This window comes from Oncorhynchus tshawytscha, linkage group LG13, assembly GCF_018296145.1.
Source record: "Oncorhynchus tshawytscha isolate Ot180627B linkage group LG13, Otsh_v2.0, whole genome shotgun sequence".
In the NCBI taxonomy this organism is placed as follows: domain Eukaryota; kingdom Metazoa; phylum Chordata; class Actinopteri; order Salmoniformes; family Salmonidae; genus Oncorhynchus; species Oncorhynchus tshawytscha.
This window is the reverse complement of record NC_056441.1, coordinates 13,166,146-13,183,413: the sequence shown is the minus strand read 5'-3', so window position 1 is coordinate 13,183,413 and position 17,268 is coordinate 13,166,146. Positions and strand designations below refer to the sequence as shown.

General features: G+C 44.5%; 2 protein-coding genes across 3 annotated transcripts in view; one reads left to right on the top strand and one right to left on the bottom strand.

The window, feature by feature from the left end:
• Nucleotides 1-17,268, top strand: part of LOC112264332 (BOP1 ribosomal biogenesis factor) — a 91,100-nt gene that overhangs the window by 19,052 nt on the left and 54,780 nt on the right. The window lies entirely within an intron of this gene.
• Nucleotides 7,769-16,946, bottom strand: LOC112264334 (basic helix-loop-helix transcription factor scleraxis). Its single transcript, XM_024440867.1, has 2 exons — nucleotides 15,910-16,946; nucleotides 7,769-8,534 (listed from the first exon to the last, which is right to left on the bottom strand). The coding sequence occupies exons 1-2, from the start codon at nucleotides 16,507-16,509 to the stop codon at nucleotides 8,499-8,501; spliced, it is 636 nt and encodes a 211-aa protein (XP_024296635.1). The 5' UTR covers nucleotides 16,510-16,946; the 3' UTR covers nucleotides 7,769-8,498.

The window sequence follows — 17,268 nt, the reverse complement described above, 5'->3', positions numbered from 1 at the left end:
CAGCCTTTTTAATTGGGGAAAGCAGAGGGCCCATACATGTGTGAGACTGGAGAACATGTTTCATCTATGTATGTATGCATGTATGGAGAGGTTGTTTCAACGCTGGTCTGGTCATGCCGTGGTTAAACGGATAGCCCCATGCCCTGTACAGACTTCTAGTCTACAGCGTTGAACTATGATTCTTTACCCCCACTCCTGTTCATTCAATTCATTTCACTCCAACCAACCTCCCTCCCTCCCCAAATATGAAGTCTTTTTACAAGCAGTAATGTCCATGTTGCCATACACCGCCAGCCAGGTACATCAGCAGCGGTCGGAGAATGGGGCCTTGCATTCGACGGCTGAAATGAAATAACCATTGCCAGCCCTCAGCGGCCACTAAAACTTCCTTTATGGAAGTCGATGTAGCCGACAGGAATGGTGGAAGTGCCGTTGGTTGGTTACGCCTTAAACCAAAAACATAATCGACCCTACTTTTCCGATATATGCGTCTGATTTCAATTGAAACCCACCGCTTATTCGCTTAGTGGATTATTCCCTTGTTTTTTCTTCTCATTTTATTAGAGGAACAACCAGACCTGACATTTAAATAGAGTATAGGATCTTTTGTTTCGCTTTTTTGTCCCTCAGCCATTTGGATGACATTTTCGTGGGAGAGAAACAAATGAGGAATATATTTTGTGCTTCGGGAGACGGCCATGGTTTTTATGAAATGTCTGCTGCGGCGCTAGAGTGGTTTTGTTCTAGAATCCATTCTTAAAGATTGATCAAATGTAACCTAATAGAACGGTGATCTGTTGACCAGCATTAGACAGTAGAATATTGATAAGGAGCCATATAGACCCCTCTGACTACCTCTCTCATACTGTTGCCATCCAGATGGCTGTCATAACCAATATTTCTCTCTTTTTGAGGGTGTTAATCTTAATATATTATGAAGCCAATTATACTGAAGTAGAGTAGTTTTTCCAATCCAACCCATTTGAGGATTGTTACCCGGGTAAAGAATCTTCCTTACCTATCTGTGACCGAGAGATTTCCACTTGGTACAACTCATTTTTGACACAAATTTTTGTCATTGACTCAAATGGCTTCCCGTCCATAGACTTGTTGGAAATGATCTGAAGTCTAGACCTCCTCCCAGCCACTTTGTCTCATTTTACCTCCTACAATAGTTAGCCCATACCCAGCCAGTATGGAATTTATGTCCATCCACTTTTTATTTAATTTTTTTAAGTAGTCAAGTCAGTTGACGGACTACCCTGGCCAAACCCTAACCTGGACGACGCTGGGCCAATTGTGCGCCACCCTGTGAGGTACCCAATCACGGCCAGTTGTGATACAGCCTGGAGTCAAACCAGGGTCTGTAGTGACGCCTCTAGCACTGAGATGCAGTGCCTTAGACCACCTTGCAACTCGGGAGACTCAGTGTGGTCATCTGAATGCAGCTAGCCCTACGGTTGGTGCTGACGTGTTTTGATATGGACCCTGAAACAATGTCATGATTGATGGAGTCACCTTAGCAGGTTACCTCTAATATTGTTCAGTGAACCATGTGCGCTGTGCTGCCCCCGGGCCAAACAAAGGGCTGTGAGAGGTCTCCGAGGAGAGGACCAGGTCTGCCATTTGTATTGGCCCAGGATAAACTACTTACCAAACCGTTCCTGTCCTAGGGACACAAAGATTTGCATTCAAGCTCCACTACACTGCTGAAATCAATATGGTGATAAAATGAACAGACAGGTAGTAAACGATGTGTAATCTTGGCCTGTCACTGCACTGTCAGCAGGAAATCTCTTTTTAATAGTCTATTTAAGGAGACGCAGGGTTGTGTTTTTCTAAGTCAAAGGCGGGGATGTTGATCCAGAGTCTGGGTGGATGGGGGGGTCTTGAGAAGTGGCTTGGTGAATCGCGTGCTGCTCCGAGTCTAAACCTGGGCCGTGGTGCGTCGGACCCTTGCAGGTGCGCGGAGGTGGGGGGTGTGTGAATGTGGGGCTGCCAGAGCAGCCACCTGTCGTTCCGTAGTTTTTAGGACTTCCTTTTCATCCGGTCTTCAGCACGGCTCCCAGTTGGCCCAGTGTGTGTCCTGTTGCCAGAAGGCCTGATTGAAACCAACTGCCAGCGGGGGCTGCCATGTGTTTCAGTTAGAAGGGGGAAGTTCCGAGATGGAGGGGTGGAATTGTGAGGCGAAACCCTGGAGTGGGAAGCGGGGGACAGGGTTTGAGTGAAGAGGGAGTGGGAGGGGAGGGGAGGGGGCAAGCTGAAAGCTTGAAGCTCTCATCTTCTGCACAGCTGAGAGATGAGCTGTCTAGACTGCTTTATTTTTCATTTACACCATGTTGGTTCCCCCCCTCTCAGAGCTGCAGAGTTTCTACACAGAGACTGGGGTTGTAAAAATCTATTACGGCGGCTCTGGGTGAGGAAGAGCATAGTGTGGCTGAAAAGCTGTCCTCACCTCCCTTCTGTCTTTATCCCATCTCCCTCTTTTCCTCTCGTAAAAAAAGTGTTCCCTCTATCTATGTACTCTGGCAACGGCCCTAATTTTTACCTGAAAATATGCGTTTGTGCCATTGAAACCTATGGTGTGGTGGCTGCCGTGGCGAAAGTGAATGGAATTGACATCACTGGGATATTGGAGTTTATGGTTAGTTGGGAAATCTGCGTTCTCAGAGGCAAGCAAGCGAGGGATCGCCTGGTTCTCTTTTTTTACCCAATGTTTTTCTCTGTTATAACTGCAAGCTTTAGCAGAGTGGAGGGGAAAGGGAAGCTTCAGGACATCATTAGATATTTAATTCCCAATAAATAACTACTTTCTCTGAATGATGTACCGGATGCTTTCCCCCAGGTGGAAAAACCATTTTCAAATCAACCTGGACGGGCTCAGTCGGAATGCGAAGTTTCCACATGCCGTACACACTCCAAGGTTAAACGGCGTGTACGAGGATCCTCCAGAGTGTTTATCAAGTCAGCGTGTCGTGTGGTCCTCACAGTGGCCTCGGCAAGCAGCGTCTAGACTCAGCCTCACTATGAATAATGAGTGCCTGACCTCGCCGTGACCTCTGAAATTGTGGTTTTGCTTTTTTGCGAAATAATGAACAGATACATTTTTATAGGCCCCGGTTCCTACAGTACGACCGTATAGTATAAGATGTTGGAAATGAAAAGTGGGAGGAGGAGGTTGGGACTCCTGGTCTCCAGCTGCAGTGTCAGATGAGGGATTCGTCTGGCGGAGCTAAGGGCCTTCTGCGTCGCTAAGTCTGGGTTCCTACACCCCCCTGTGGTTATCCCTAGCCCTGTGTAGGGTAAGTCTGGGTTCCTACACCCCCTGTGGTTATCCCTAGCCCTGTGTAGGGTAAGCCTCCACCCCTGGCCTCTCTCACGGTCATCCTCTCAGTGGGCTTTGGCTGGAGAGGAGCCGGCTGATGTTGAACAGAGCTTCTACAGTCTTTAGACATGAGTCTCAATGGGCTGGCTGCTAACTGCTAACCATTCCCTATGCCAGATTGGGACGCATGGGGACTTAGAAGAGACAGACCAACCAACGGCACCATTTCCAACCCCATATGTTGAATCAGAGTAAGCTTCCTAACTGTCATCAATGCCATGCAGAGACAGTACTCTCTGGTGTTCATCTGTCTGGGGGCTTCACTTGTTGTCTGATTACTCCTGTCCTGTTCTCTGTCTCTTTGAAGCATCTCTACACCAGGAGACTGAGGAACAGGAGAACAGACAGTATTTTACCACAGATTATTTTGTCTTTGTCTCTATAGCAGGAGACTGAGGAACAGGAGTAGCGTGTGTTTTACTTGGAAGTGTAACAGGTGAAACCCATGTACTTTAAACTTGAAGTCGTAAATTCCGCCACCCAGGACATTCGCAATGGCTTCCCAGTGTTGGTGCCACAATGTGGGCTGAAGTGATCTCTATGTTGCTCTACACAAAGGAACAGTAGCTAGGTTTCCATCCAATTGGCAACAGATTTTAATGCAAATATGAAAAAATATACATCAAGAAAATGTGTGCATTTCCCACCAAACAGACTTGTTGTGGATAAAAACCAGTGCGTGATGATATGGTCCACACACAATGTACCATTCACTTCATTTTTGCATGTACCAAATGAAAATTCAAAGTTCATTGTGTTCGAAATGATGGTTAGTTTATCAATATTTGCAAATCACGTCATTTCCACCACCATTTCTTGCATAAATAATTTTACAGACTCAAAGAGAGCCCACCATGGAAACGTGGTTAGTGTCATGTTCTTAATGTCAATTTCAGCTTTTAACGCAAATCCTGTATGCATCTTGGCAGCAGGTAGCCTAGCGATTAGAGAGGCGTGCCAGGAGCTGAAGGGTTGCCAGTTCGAATCCCGGGTCAACAGGAACAATTTGTTGGGAATGGAGCTGGCAAAGGGGGGGTTGCTGGTATCAAATCCTAGATGCCATTGCCTTCCGTTGTGCCCTTGAGCAAGGCACTTAACCCCCTACAACAACAACTCCCTGGGCGCCCAGAGTGGCAGCACCCCCCCCGCATCTCTACAATACCCGTATATGTGGCTGGACGTTGTGCTAAGTTGACTAATAAAGTGAGAGGGCGAGGGAGAATTTTTGCAATGATTAAAGAACTGAGAGATTTTGTTTTTCTTCCTTTCCAACATAACATTTGAATGTGTGTGCCATAGTGTGCCTTTTAAACATGACTTTGCAAATATTTATTTTAGTTGCCATTAGAAAATGTGCACACGTACACAGAAGGTTAGTGGGCTCGTCCAGATTGTCATGAATGAACGGAAAAAGAGCAGCTAACCTGGCTCCCAGCGGTCGTGAACATTTCCACATTTAGTTTCCACCCCTGACTGTGACGGGGCTGATGGGTGAGAGTGACAGCAGGGGTCAACCAAGAGGCCAGGCCCCAGTGGGTGGCAGCCCTGGTGGGGGAGAAAGACAGGAGGGAGCAGAGGGTGGCCTTGAGGTCAGGGAGTAGGGGACACACAGCTTTTTCTGGCGAGACCGACAGACTGAGAGAGACAGATTGGGAGACAAACCTTTTGGATTAGCTGGGGAGAAGGGGTGTTTTTTTTAGGGGCGTGGAGACATTATGCGAAAGGGGAAGGAATTCCAGACGTGTGCAGGCTTCCTTTACAGAAAGATTGCATGGTCTGTGCTGGGGGACAGTGTGGATGCCAGTGTTCATTTCGTCAACAAAAATAGCGACTCAAATATTATTTTTAATTTTTTTTATTGATGAGACGATAAGTGACTAAATAGACCCATAAAAAAACGAACTCAATTAATTATTTTTAATTTCATTTTACGAAAATGAGACGAGACAAAATTATCTTTGTGACTAAAATCTGACTACTAAATGGACTAGACATTTTTGTAGAGATTGAGAGCTTTTCAGCGGCACAGATTGCACTGCGCAGTTCTGTTCTGCAGTGGCAAGGACGTGTCCGGAGAACAGCCTACTCAGCTGGTGAGCTGTGAGGAAGCCATGAGTGTAGGCAGACCGGCTCTGCCTCCAATTGTAGCCTACACATTCACCACCAGCCTTCTAGTTAGCAACCCTGGGCCTGGTTAAGAAACACGAGCTGTTTTACAAAAGTAAAAAACAATAGCAGCATTGAGTTTAAAAGTAAAACAACAGTCTAGCTATGTTTTTATCTCCCTTGAGTAGGCCATAGAAAAGTAAATCAAAAGTTTAGAATTTGTATTCTTGCACAAAACTTCAATTTTTCCCCCCTGCATTTCATATACTGGTTCTGTAGCCAATACGCACTTTTTTCCTCAGAGGAAATGTCTTGATTGCACCGTTCAAAAGACATGACCCGTAATACCGACGCTACGTTTTGTTCTATCTTACATTGGCGGCTGCATTTTAAATTCCTGAAACGTATCACGGGCCGTTCTTAAAGTAGGCTACTTGTGGACCGAATCGGTGACCGAATCGGTAACCTTCAATCATGTTACCTCATTATCTAGCTATAACTAACAACCAGGGGGCGCGTTCAGCAGGATGCATCGTTTTGGATCGTTCAGATAGGCATGTTTGTTCTACATAGAATATTTCTGTCTGAAATGGTGAGTATGGAACAAATTCATAGAATTTCTATCTGCAACGTTCAATAATGTTTTGTAACTGAGCGTGGCCTGGTAACATTACCAGTAGCCTATGTGCAAAACACTTGGTGGTGCAGAAAGAAAGGAAAATGTATAGCCAACAATTTGACTAAATTCCCCTTGCCTCAACACTATATCTGACTCGGAAAATAACTTTATTTTCAGTTCATGTGGAACCAGTGACTCAGAGTTGAGCACTTGGACCAGGATTCCAGCAGAGTGACTCAGACTTCAGCCATAGGGACTCGGACTCAGGCGCAGGGACTTGGGACTCGATTAGAGTTTTAGTGACTTGACTAAATCAATGGGCAAAGCAGCCTTTAGCTCCTGATGAGCCATTAGCTCCTGATGAGCCATTTAGCTCACGATGAGCCATTAGCTCACGATGAGCCATTAGCTCACGATGAGCCATTTAGCTCCTGTGCCTACTTGTGGATGTAAATGTGGCTGCAGCTTCTGGGTAACGTAGGTAACAATGGCAATGACACAACCGAGTGATGGAGTTGCAACCCATACTACTTAGCCAGTACTTTGCTGGTGATTGGTCTCTCGCACACTCTCGCTCTTTTTTTTATGTGATGTGGCCCGAAATTAGGAATTCACATGGCCAGATAATTCTCCTATAATATTCTTCCTACATGTTTCTGCTATTGGGAAGAATAGGATCTTATTCAGGAAAATATGTTGGTAGGACATATGTTTGTGCACATAAGTCTGTGATTTTATGTTTACTATAGGTTCATGAGGCAATACAAATGTGATGTGACTAAAATGAAAGGACATTAAGTTGACACACATGACCCACTGTCTTCATCATTTTGCCAATAACTAGACTGTCATTGTTGAAATAGCACAAATGTGACCTAATTGCATTTCAGTCAAAATGATTTAGACTAGAGTAAATCTTTTTTTTTTAAGAGTGCCATAATGAACACTGGTGGGTGCATGAGGGGAATGGGCTGGGGGACAGTGTGGGGGCTGTGGCAAGCAGCCTGGACCCTGTACCTGCAGATCCAATCATCCCCCGCTAACCCACACAGCTGACCCTTAAAAGGCCCGAGCAACCGGGGCTGCAGCACCTCGCAGCCCTCCCTCCTTAGTGTGTTAGTCTGTAGAGACAGTAGCTTACTCCTGTCTCTACGGACTAAGAGAAGGCTGCACAAATCACCTGGCTGATTCGAAAAACAAAAGTTCTGTTTGTTTCAGTTGTTGACGCCTTTACTGGTCAGTCTAGTTTTCAATAGTTGCAATATGATATTTTTGTTGAAGAAGCTAGATGTGGTCTTAAAAAAATCCCAGTCCCATTTCAGGTCTCTCTCCAGTATAATAAGGGCTTGAGTGAACAGCTGTGTGCGTGAGTAGTGAGGTGTGGGAAAGACAGTAATCTAGCTGGAGAGAGAGAGCGAGAGAAGAGAAGGTTGTGGTTCCTTCCTTATCACGTCACTGTTTTTATAGCTGTTTGTAGTGCTATAAGATCCTCTTGACCTGATTGGTGTTTGTTTTGACCCTTACTAGTGTTCCATACAGTATGTCGTCAAACCCATCGGCAAAAAAGATTTATCACCTTAAGGGCCAGACTTCAAATATCTAGAAATGTAATTTTGGGTTTTGCAAAATAACAATAAAATAAAGGAAACTTACATGTCTAAAATAAACGTAATTAATTCACAAGCATATTTATTTATTAACATGAATTTTAACAAACATCATTGAACAGCATATGAAATAGCATCAAGCTGCTGCATGTTGTCCTATCTTCTTCAGGAGAAAGGCAGTTGTCCATGGGTGTAGAAACTCACTGTCCAGAACAAATATCAAGTGAAAGCTGTTATATATTTGGCTTGTTGGAACAGTTTGGTAATTTTTCAGAAAGTAACCTGATAGCCAATCATCAGTTCCTGTTTGGCCTGCCCTTGTCCTTGAAGTCCCTCCTTACCACACCTCTAAGTAACTGTGGCGCTTCTCAGAGTCCGTCTCATGCAGAGGCTGTTGTGGTTCTAAAGTTTCAGCATTATCAGTCTGCGTATGCAGATGTTCTCAGGTAAAGAAAAAACAAGATCTCTTTTTGGTGTTCTCTTCAAGTCTTTGTGAGGTCATGGAATCAGAAGTGTAGAACGTTTTTTTTAGAGGAAAAATTATTCTTCATACTTCCTTTGAGTCAGGGCATGCTTCCAACGTCCAAGAAGTCCCACCGTCTCTTTCAATCAAACATGATTACCTCTTCAGAAACTAAACTTAGCAGTCCTGAATTATAATTATTTTCTGTTTTTTGGGGGGCATATAATTAAATACCGATTTTTGATATTTATGTACACCTTAAGTGTGTCAAGTTTTTTTGTCCACAGTTCTGGTCCATATTCTGTCGTCCTCCAGATATTAACTTCTTAGAGCATTTTTTTGCCTGTCTTTGCTCTGAAAGGAAGAAAACAAACGGTTACAATTTCTCGTCGGCTCTTTATAGTCAACCATGCAAACACTGATGTGAAGAATATATTTCCTGGATTGATTCTAACTCCTAACAATTTTACAATACACTTATTGTTGAGGTAAGTAAAGAAAATAAATTGTTTAATGTCTGACGGTCCTTTGAGTGAGTGCACGGCTCGCTACTGTCAGTCTGGCCTAGTTCTAGTCTAACCCCCAATGTGTTTTTTTAATGTTTTTATTTATTTGACCTTTTATTTAACTAGGCAAGTCAGTTAAGAACAAATTCTTATTTACAATGACGGCCAAACCCGGATGACGCTGGGCCAATTATGTGCTTCCCTATGGGACTCCCAATCACGACCGGATGTGATACAGCCTGGATAATGCCCACTGGTCCAGGCTGCTGTGGAGGCTGCCTGTGGGGCTGTGTGGACTGGGGATGGATGTGTGGAGGCTGCCTGTAGGGCTGTGTGGACTGGGGATGGATGTGTGGAGGCTGCCTGTAGGGCTGTGTGGACTGGGGATGGATGTGTGGAGGCTGCCTGTAGGGCTGTGTGGACTGGGGATATTTGCTGGTCTGGGGCTGTAGCATTGCCATGGGGAGGTATGATGGCTGTGGGCTTAAGTATTGCCTTGGTTCATGTTTTCCTCCTCTCACCATATACTGAGTGGCAGCACTAACATTAGCACACCTGGCTCACGGAGACCATGGAATGCAACAGTTTCCACGGCTACATCTGACGTAGGCGGGCCCGGGCACTCGCAGTCAACTATCGGATTGATGAGGTCAGGCATTTGAAAACAAACGAACCAGGAGCTTTTTTTTCAATTTTATTTTTTAGTGCCACTTTAAAGTCGCAATTTCTCCAGCTCCTGGGATCACTTACACCCAACTAATAGGATTTTTGTTTAACATTTTTGTTTTTCATATCCTGTGTAACACATTGTAAAGATGTATAAGGGTTAATTCTGCCGCAGCAGCTGAAGCGTGAGGCTTTGTTGATTGAACTTGCAGCTTTTTCTCTGTCCTATTTTTAAAAGGCTTCCACTTTGTTTATACAGTATCTAATGGCATGGGAAGGTTTTGTTGTTTTCATAAATACAAGCAACACAACATATTACATTTCCACAGACACCGAAGCCGATCTGTTTTTTTCTCTCCTCAGTTGTCACCTCAGGCTTCATTCTTTAGGCAAATATTTGGTTTGGTCTCGGCCTGACGGGTAACGTTGGCAGATTGGTTCAAGATTACAATGGAGGCACTTGTCAGCTGCTCTCACTGCTGGCCTGCGTGTGGGTGTGTAGATTTTCAGACATGTAACTCAAGCCCTAACAGACGATTCATCTGTTTGGGTTATTAAACGCAGCCCCCTTCTGTTCATCCTAACTATTCTGAGTGTGGGTTCTTTACACCCTCTGTTTTGTCTTTGGACAAAAGTTGGACGTGATATTGCGTGTTATTGAACAACTTGTTGGACAGGTGTTTGTGGGTGGGTGTGTGTGACAGAGTGAAAGTGTCCATTTTTATTATCACATGGGATTATTTTTACAGTTGGACCGGTAGATTGAAGATGAAATATTTAGTTTACACACTATTCAACTTCAAGTGCTCTTTTTGTTCTGGCTTGCTCCTCAGTCCACTGTTTGGTTCACACTGGGTAATTTCATAATGTGTTACATGTTCACACTGATTGGCTCCTGTTGCAGGGAGAAACGCTGCTCTAATAACTTCCATATGGCTGTAATGAAGGAACTCGAGATAATTACAGTACATATGAGCCTTGGGCTGCTAGGCTAGCGCATCGCTTTGGGAGTGGACTCTGAGGCTGACTGACTATGCTCAATTAGTAATCCATTGGGTTACCCCCAGTCCCAGTACACAGAGAGAACTCGCCAAGTCCTTTCCCCTGCACTCCTCGAAACCGTTCCTGCGCACGTACCTTCCATTTGACTAGGGTTTGTCTGCCCCTGTGTGTCCCGTTATGCAATCCCCTCGTCGTCCTTCATAACCCCTGTCTTCACCTGCTACAGCTATTAGGGAGAAGGAATGCTCCCTTTTTTCTAACGGACTGTGCTTTGCAGCCCCCAAAGAAAGAGAGGGTGGGGGAGAAACACAGCCTCAGTTTTGGTGAATTTCTGACTGTCTACTTATGGGGGCTGTAGTTGAAATGTGCTTTTACACAATTAATTAACTGTCAATAGAAATGGAAGATGTAAAATGTTTTGATGGTCTGACTCTGTGTGTGTGTGTGTGTGTGTGTGTGTGTGTGTGTGTGTGTGTGTGTAAGCTATTTAGCTCATCTATGTTACATAAATTATATATTCCACTCAGTCCTAGCAAGTCAAATCTGTGCCAGATGGATAACATTTTGGACTGGAAAACATTGTATCTGATAAGATCACAAACACACACATCTGTTAGACACTAATTGATAACTCTGTGTGTGTGTGTTTTACACAAATTTGCCTTTGACTTCAGGGGCAGGAAAAAGCTTCTATCATTCAATGTGAACGTATGACTTTGTGTCTCTCTGTTGATATAAAATGTTTGATATGACGGCTGATCCGAGGAGTAGATTATAAAAGACCACATTGGGAGCACGTTGAGTCCAAAACACTAACAGGTGAAATTCGAACAGTATGCTCATTTATTAATGAAGCATTTTAGCATCTTCTAGATCAGACAACAACTCTGGAGTGGTGTACTTTTTCACCATCCTGTCCTCAATTTGTTCTGTCAGAATTGAGAAACTGTTTTGGCAACATATCGTTCCGTCCATTTTAACGTGTTCTACAGTACCTCAATGGGTTCCTCTTTATTTTATTTTCATCTTTCTTTAGAAACTATAAAGAAATGTGTTGGCCGAGAAATGCCTTTCAGAGTAATGAGCGCATAGTACGGGTAAAGAGCAATGTGTTTCACGGAGTAATGAGCACATAGTACGGGTAAAGAGCAATGTGTTTCACGGAGTAATGAGCACATAGTACGGGTAAAGAGCAATGTGTTTCACGGAGTAATGAGCACATAGTACGGGTAAAGAGCAATGTGTTTCACGGAGTAATGAGCACATAGTACGGGTAAAGAGCAATGTGTTTCACGGAGTAATGAGCACATAGTACGGGTAAAGAGCAATGTGTTTCACGGAGTAATGAGCACATAGTACGGGTAAAGAGCAATGTGTTTCACGGAGTAATGAGCACATAGTACGGGTAAAGAGCAATGTGTTTCACGGAGTAATGAGCACATAGTACGGGTAAAGAGCAATGTGTTTCACGGAGTAATGAGCACATAGTACGGGTAAAGAGCAATGTGTTTCACGGAGTAATGAGCACAGTACGGGTAAAGAGCCATGTGTTTCACGGAGTAATGAGCACATAGTACGGGTAAAGAGCCATGTGTTTCACGGAGTAATGAGCACATAGTACGGGTAAAGAGCCATGTGTTTCACGGCGTAATGAGCGCTAAGTACGGGTAAAGAGCCATGTGTTTCACGGCGTAATGAGTGCTAAGTACGGGTAAAGAGCCATGTGTTTCACGGCGTAATGCGTGCTAAGTACGGGTAAAGAGCCATGTGTTTCACGGCGTAATGAGTGCTAAGTACGGGTAAAGAGCTATGTGTTTCACGGCGTAATGCGTGCTAAGTACGGGTAAAGAGCCATGTGTTTCACGGCGTAATGCGTGCTAAGGGGTAAAGAGCCATGTGTTTCACGGCGTAATGAGTGCTAAGTACGGGTAAAGAGCCATGTGTTTCACGGCGTAATGAGTGCTAAGTACGGGTAAAGAGCCATGTGTTTCACGGCGTAATGAGTGCTAAGTACGGGTAAAGAGCCATGTGTTTCACGGCGTAATGAGTGCTAAGTACGGGTAAAGAGCCATGTGTTTCACGGCGTAATGAGTGCTAAGTACGGGTAAAGAGCCATGTGTTTCACGGCGTAATGAGTGCTAAGTACGGGTAAAGAGCCATGTGTTTCACGGCGTAATGCGTGCTAAGTACGGGTAAAGAGAGCAGTGCGGTTTGGAGCGGGTCGCTTCGATTCTTAAGCCTCAACTACAAAGCTGAGGCCCAATCTGTTTCAAATATCGTCCCGGCTCAGCCCTCCTATAGACAGGCCTTTAATTCAGAAAACTCTTAAACTGCCATTATCTCATTTGCTGCTTTGTTCTGCCTCACTGAAATCACTGAAATGGAGGAATAGAATTGCTTCCAGTTGAGGCGAATGTTGTCCATTTAGTTTTTATTTTATTAATTGTGTGACTCTTGCATCTCTGCTTCCATGCTCTTTTTAAAGGCCTTTTATAGCAGTGAATAAACTGGAAGGAGTCTGCAGAGCATTACATTAATAGTTGGCTTTAACTTGAATTAGTTTGGATTGATTTATTATTCACTCCTTGGTGACACTAACTAGGTTGATCCAGATATGGTTCACGGTGGAGCGGGCTTGTGCTATTACACTTGTGCTATACACTAGTGCTATTACACTTGTGCTATACACTAGTGCTATACACTAGTGCTATTACACTTGTGCTATACACTAGTGCTATTACACTTGTGCTATACACTAGTGCTATTACACTTGTGCTATTACACTTGTGCTATACACTAGTGCTATTACACTAGTGCTATTACACTAGTGCTATTACACTTGTGCTATTACACTAGTGCTATTACACTTGTGCTATTACACTTGTGCTATTACACTAGTGCTATTACACTTGTGCTATTACACTTGTGCTGTTACACTTGTGCTGTTACACTAGTGCTGTTACACTAGTGCTGTTACACTTGTGCTGTTACACTAGTGCTGTTACACTAGTGCTGTTACACTAGTGCTGTTACACTAGTGCTGTTACACTAGTGCTATACACTAGTGCTGTTACACTAGTGCTGTTACACTAGTGCTATTACACTTGTGCTATACACTAGTGCTATTACACTAGTGCTATTACACTAGTGTGCTATTACACTAGTGCTATTACACTAGTGCTATTACACTAGTGCTATTACACTTACACTTGTGCTGTTACACTTGTGCTGTTACACTAGTGCTGTTACACTAGTGCTGTTACACTAGTGCTATTACACTTGTGCTGTTACACTAGTGCTGTTACACTAGTGCTGTTACACTAGTGCTGTTACACTTGTGCTGTTACACTAGTGCTGTTACACTAGTGCTGTTACACTAGTGCTGTTACACTAGTGCTGTTACACTTGTGCTGTTACACTAGTGCTGTTACACTAGTGCTGTTACACTAGTGCTGTTACACTTGTGCTGTTACACTAGTGCTGTTACACTTGTGCTGTTACACTAGTGCTGTTACACTAGTGCTGTTACACTAGTGCTGTTACACTTGTGCTGTTACACTTGTGCTGTTACACTAGTGCTGTTACACTAGTGCTGTTACACTAGTGCTGTTACACTAGTGCTATTACACTTGTGCTGTTACACTAGTGCTGTTACACTAGTGCTGTTACACTAGTGCTGTTACACTTGTGCTGTTACACTAGTGCTGTTACACTAGTGCTGTTACACTAGTGCTGTTACACTAGTGCTGTTACACTTGTGCTGTTACACTAGTGCTGTTACACTAGTGCTGTTACACTAGTGCTGTTACACTTGTGCTGTTACACTAGTGCTGTTACACTTGTGCTGTTACACTAGTGCTGTTACACTAGTGCTGTTACACTAGTGCTGTTACACTTGTGCTGTTACACTTGTGCTGTTACACTAGTGCTGTTACACTAGTGCTGTTACACTAGTGCTGTTACACTGTGCTGTTACACTAGTGCTGTTACACTTGTGCTGTTACACTAGTGCTGTTACACTAGTGCTGTTACACTAGTGCTGTTACACTAGTGCTGTTACACTAGTGCTGTTACACTTGTGCTGTTACACTAGTGCTGTTACACTAGTGCTGTTACACTTGTGCTGTTACACTAGTGCATAGTTTTTCTCTTAGATTTGTCTGGGGTCAGGAGTTGTGACTTATCACTTTTTTTCATCATAAAATAAATCGCTAATTTCCAGTACATTTCAATACATGAATCAGTGAAGAATACTGTAGGGTTCTGTGGATGTGCAAATGAACATCTCTAGTGAGTTGGTGGTGTTGTCCAGAATGACAAGTCATTATAGTCTTCATCATTATTTATTTAGGAAGCCGGAGGGGGGGTTGTTAACATTGTTATTAATTGGACACCTAAGAAGAGCCTTAGGTCACAACAGGATGTGTGTATAAATCGCTCAGGATGGCTCACTGGCAGATTTGGGAATACAGCAGATGTTCCCAGAATGCTTTGGACCGGCGATCTACCTCTTGGTAAGCGCTTAACCATAATCTTATGTTGTGACTTTGCTCGACCAGGAGCCAAAAGGAATGTCAAGTGTCTTCTTTTTTAAAGTTTAGGCTATTTGTCATTTTAGAGGCCGAACAAATCACTCAAACCACATTCAGCTCTAAATACATTGTACACTCCAGGCATTTTCCTCTGTGCTTTTTTCAATGAAATGGGTTTTGGACCTGCTTCAAGTTTGAGGGTAGAATACATATTGTGGTGGTTATATACCTAACCAAAAATGTTCCAGTGTCATGGTTGACTCTAATTATTTTGGGCGTATGGTGTATTTCAAGTTTGAAAGCTGCTTTGCTCTTGTGAGTTGAAATGACAGTTTCCCCCTCTGTTTTTGGTTTTGGTTATTGCGTTTCCCATGCTGTGATTTAGGGTTTTATTTTGAATTCGGCGTGGTGTTGGCTTTATGAGCCAGAGTCTGCCCAGGCGAATGCTGAGGAAGAGAGATGGATGTGTTTGTGTTCACTGTGACAGTTCCTTGTTTTCCGTTAGCCCTGGTTCAGTCGGTCTCTCGCTACTCAGACCAAAGAGACAATGGGAAGTGCTACTGAATGCCGGCACCAAATTGAGATGTCTGGGAGAATTGTCTCGGAGTTGGGGATTAGGGTCTTACTGTTAGGAGGTTTTAGTTGAAGCTTGCCTACTGAGCCTCATCTCACTGTCTCGGAGTATTGAGGGGCTGTTCTCTTACCCTTTGGGACAGCAGAGACCATATGATACTCTATAAATTCACATTTTGAAAAGGTTTATTTTTTGTGGGTGGAATTTTCTAAAGGTTGCTTGTCTTCGAGTAAGTTTGAAAGCCATTTTTTAGTCTGAAATGTTTTTAAAGAATCAAATAGGAACAACCATTTACGAAACCTTGAAGCGTCATAAGTAAGACTCCCACTTGCTGTATATTACTGCCCTGAAGAGATTGGAGTTGTGTGGTGTTTTGTTGTCCTAGTTGTGACACAATGGCAAATGCATGGTGAGGACAGATGGGACATCTACAGCCAAACTCAACTCACCATTTTCCTCTGGTTGCTGAGGCAGAAGGTGCAGATCTGTTTGGGCTGGGAGTTCTCTGCGTCGCGGCCTGGCGATCCATGGTGATTTAGGTAGTGAGCAGAGGAGGTTGCTCCACCGTGGCAGGGCTGCCCATCCCCACACATCTCCCCAACCAGCAGCACATTGCCCAGGTGGGAGATGTAGCTGGACGCCAGCCGCAGTGTCTCGATCTTGGACAGCTTCCTGTCGGCCGGTTCAGTGGGGATAAGGGTCCTCAGGGCGGTGAAGGCTGTGTTCACACTGTTGGTGCGGTCCCGCTCCCGAGCGTTAGCTGCGTTGCGTTGCCGTGGCAGCCCGCTTGTCGGAGAGATGGATCCGTCTGAGACCTGGAGGTGTGACATCTGGGGCGGGAGCTGGCCCCCTCCCAGACGGCCCCCTCCTACGCTTCCAGGCTTCTTTTTGCGCCCCCCGACCTTTATGTCATAACCTCTGGCGTCCAGCCGGAAGGAGCGTTCGTCGGAGCCCGAGCTCTCGTTGCCGTTCTCTTCGTCCTCGGACAGCATGGAGATGTCGGAGTACAGGTACCGGTTGGGCGCCGGCCGCACCATGGCGAAGGACATCGTCAACGTTACCGTGCTCTGCTGTTCCACCAATTAGCTAGCTCTGCTCTGGGCTTTGTTTACTACTGTGACACCTGGACTCCCCACTGCTGCTCACACATGCATGGATAGTTAAATGATAACACAGTTTTAACTCAGTATACTTTTCTAAGTCCTTAGCTGCCAGTGCACTACAGTCCAGTATCACAGGCTCCTCTGTCATTAAAGTCCCATGTAGAGTTTTGACTTTTCCTTTGGTGGGAAAAACGAAACCAAAAGGCTGAATGGCAGGTTCCACTGTGTCTTTCTCAGGTCCTCTTAGGATATGGTTGGTCTTTATTTCTCTCTTGCTCTCTCCTCTCAGATCGTCTGTCTCCCTCAACTCAGTTCCACATCTGTCCCTCGCGCTTTCTCTTACCCTCCCTCCTGCTCTCTCTCCCTCTCTCCCAGTGCTCAGATCCACGTGTGGTTTCTGTCTGAGCGTTTCAGTATGGTTGGGCTTTATAGCCAGTGGGAGTGTCTGGTGCAACCTCCCCCTTCCCTCTTTCTCTCCCTCCTTCACTCCGTATGCAAATGTCCCAGCTGGCTGTGGGAGCTTTGGGAGGGAGTCCAGCACAGTGTTGGTCTTCTATCTGCAACTTTCTGCTTCCTTATTTAACCCTTCCAATACTGGATCTTCCATATTTAAAGGCGCAATATGCAGAAATCGCTCCACCAAATTCTAACATTTAGCCTAATTTCAGTTTGTGACAGTACAAGAAATGTAGAGAATTGTTTTAC

Coding starts and splice junctions, on each gene's coding strand:
- LOC112264334 (XM_024440867.1), bottom strand. CDS start 16,509: ATGTCCTTCGCCATGGTGCGGCCGGCGCCCAACCGGTACCTGTACTCC. Junction 8,535..15,909: donor TCAGCAACCAGAGGAAAATG/GTGAGTTGAGTT, acceptor TCTTCCTTTCAG/AGCAAAGACAGGCAAAAAAA.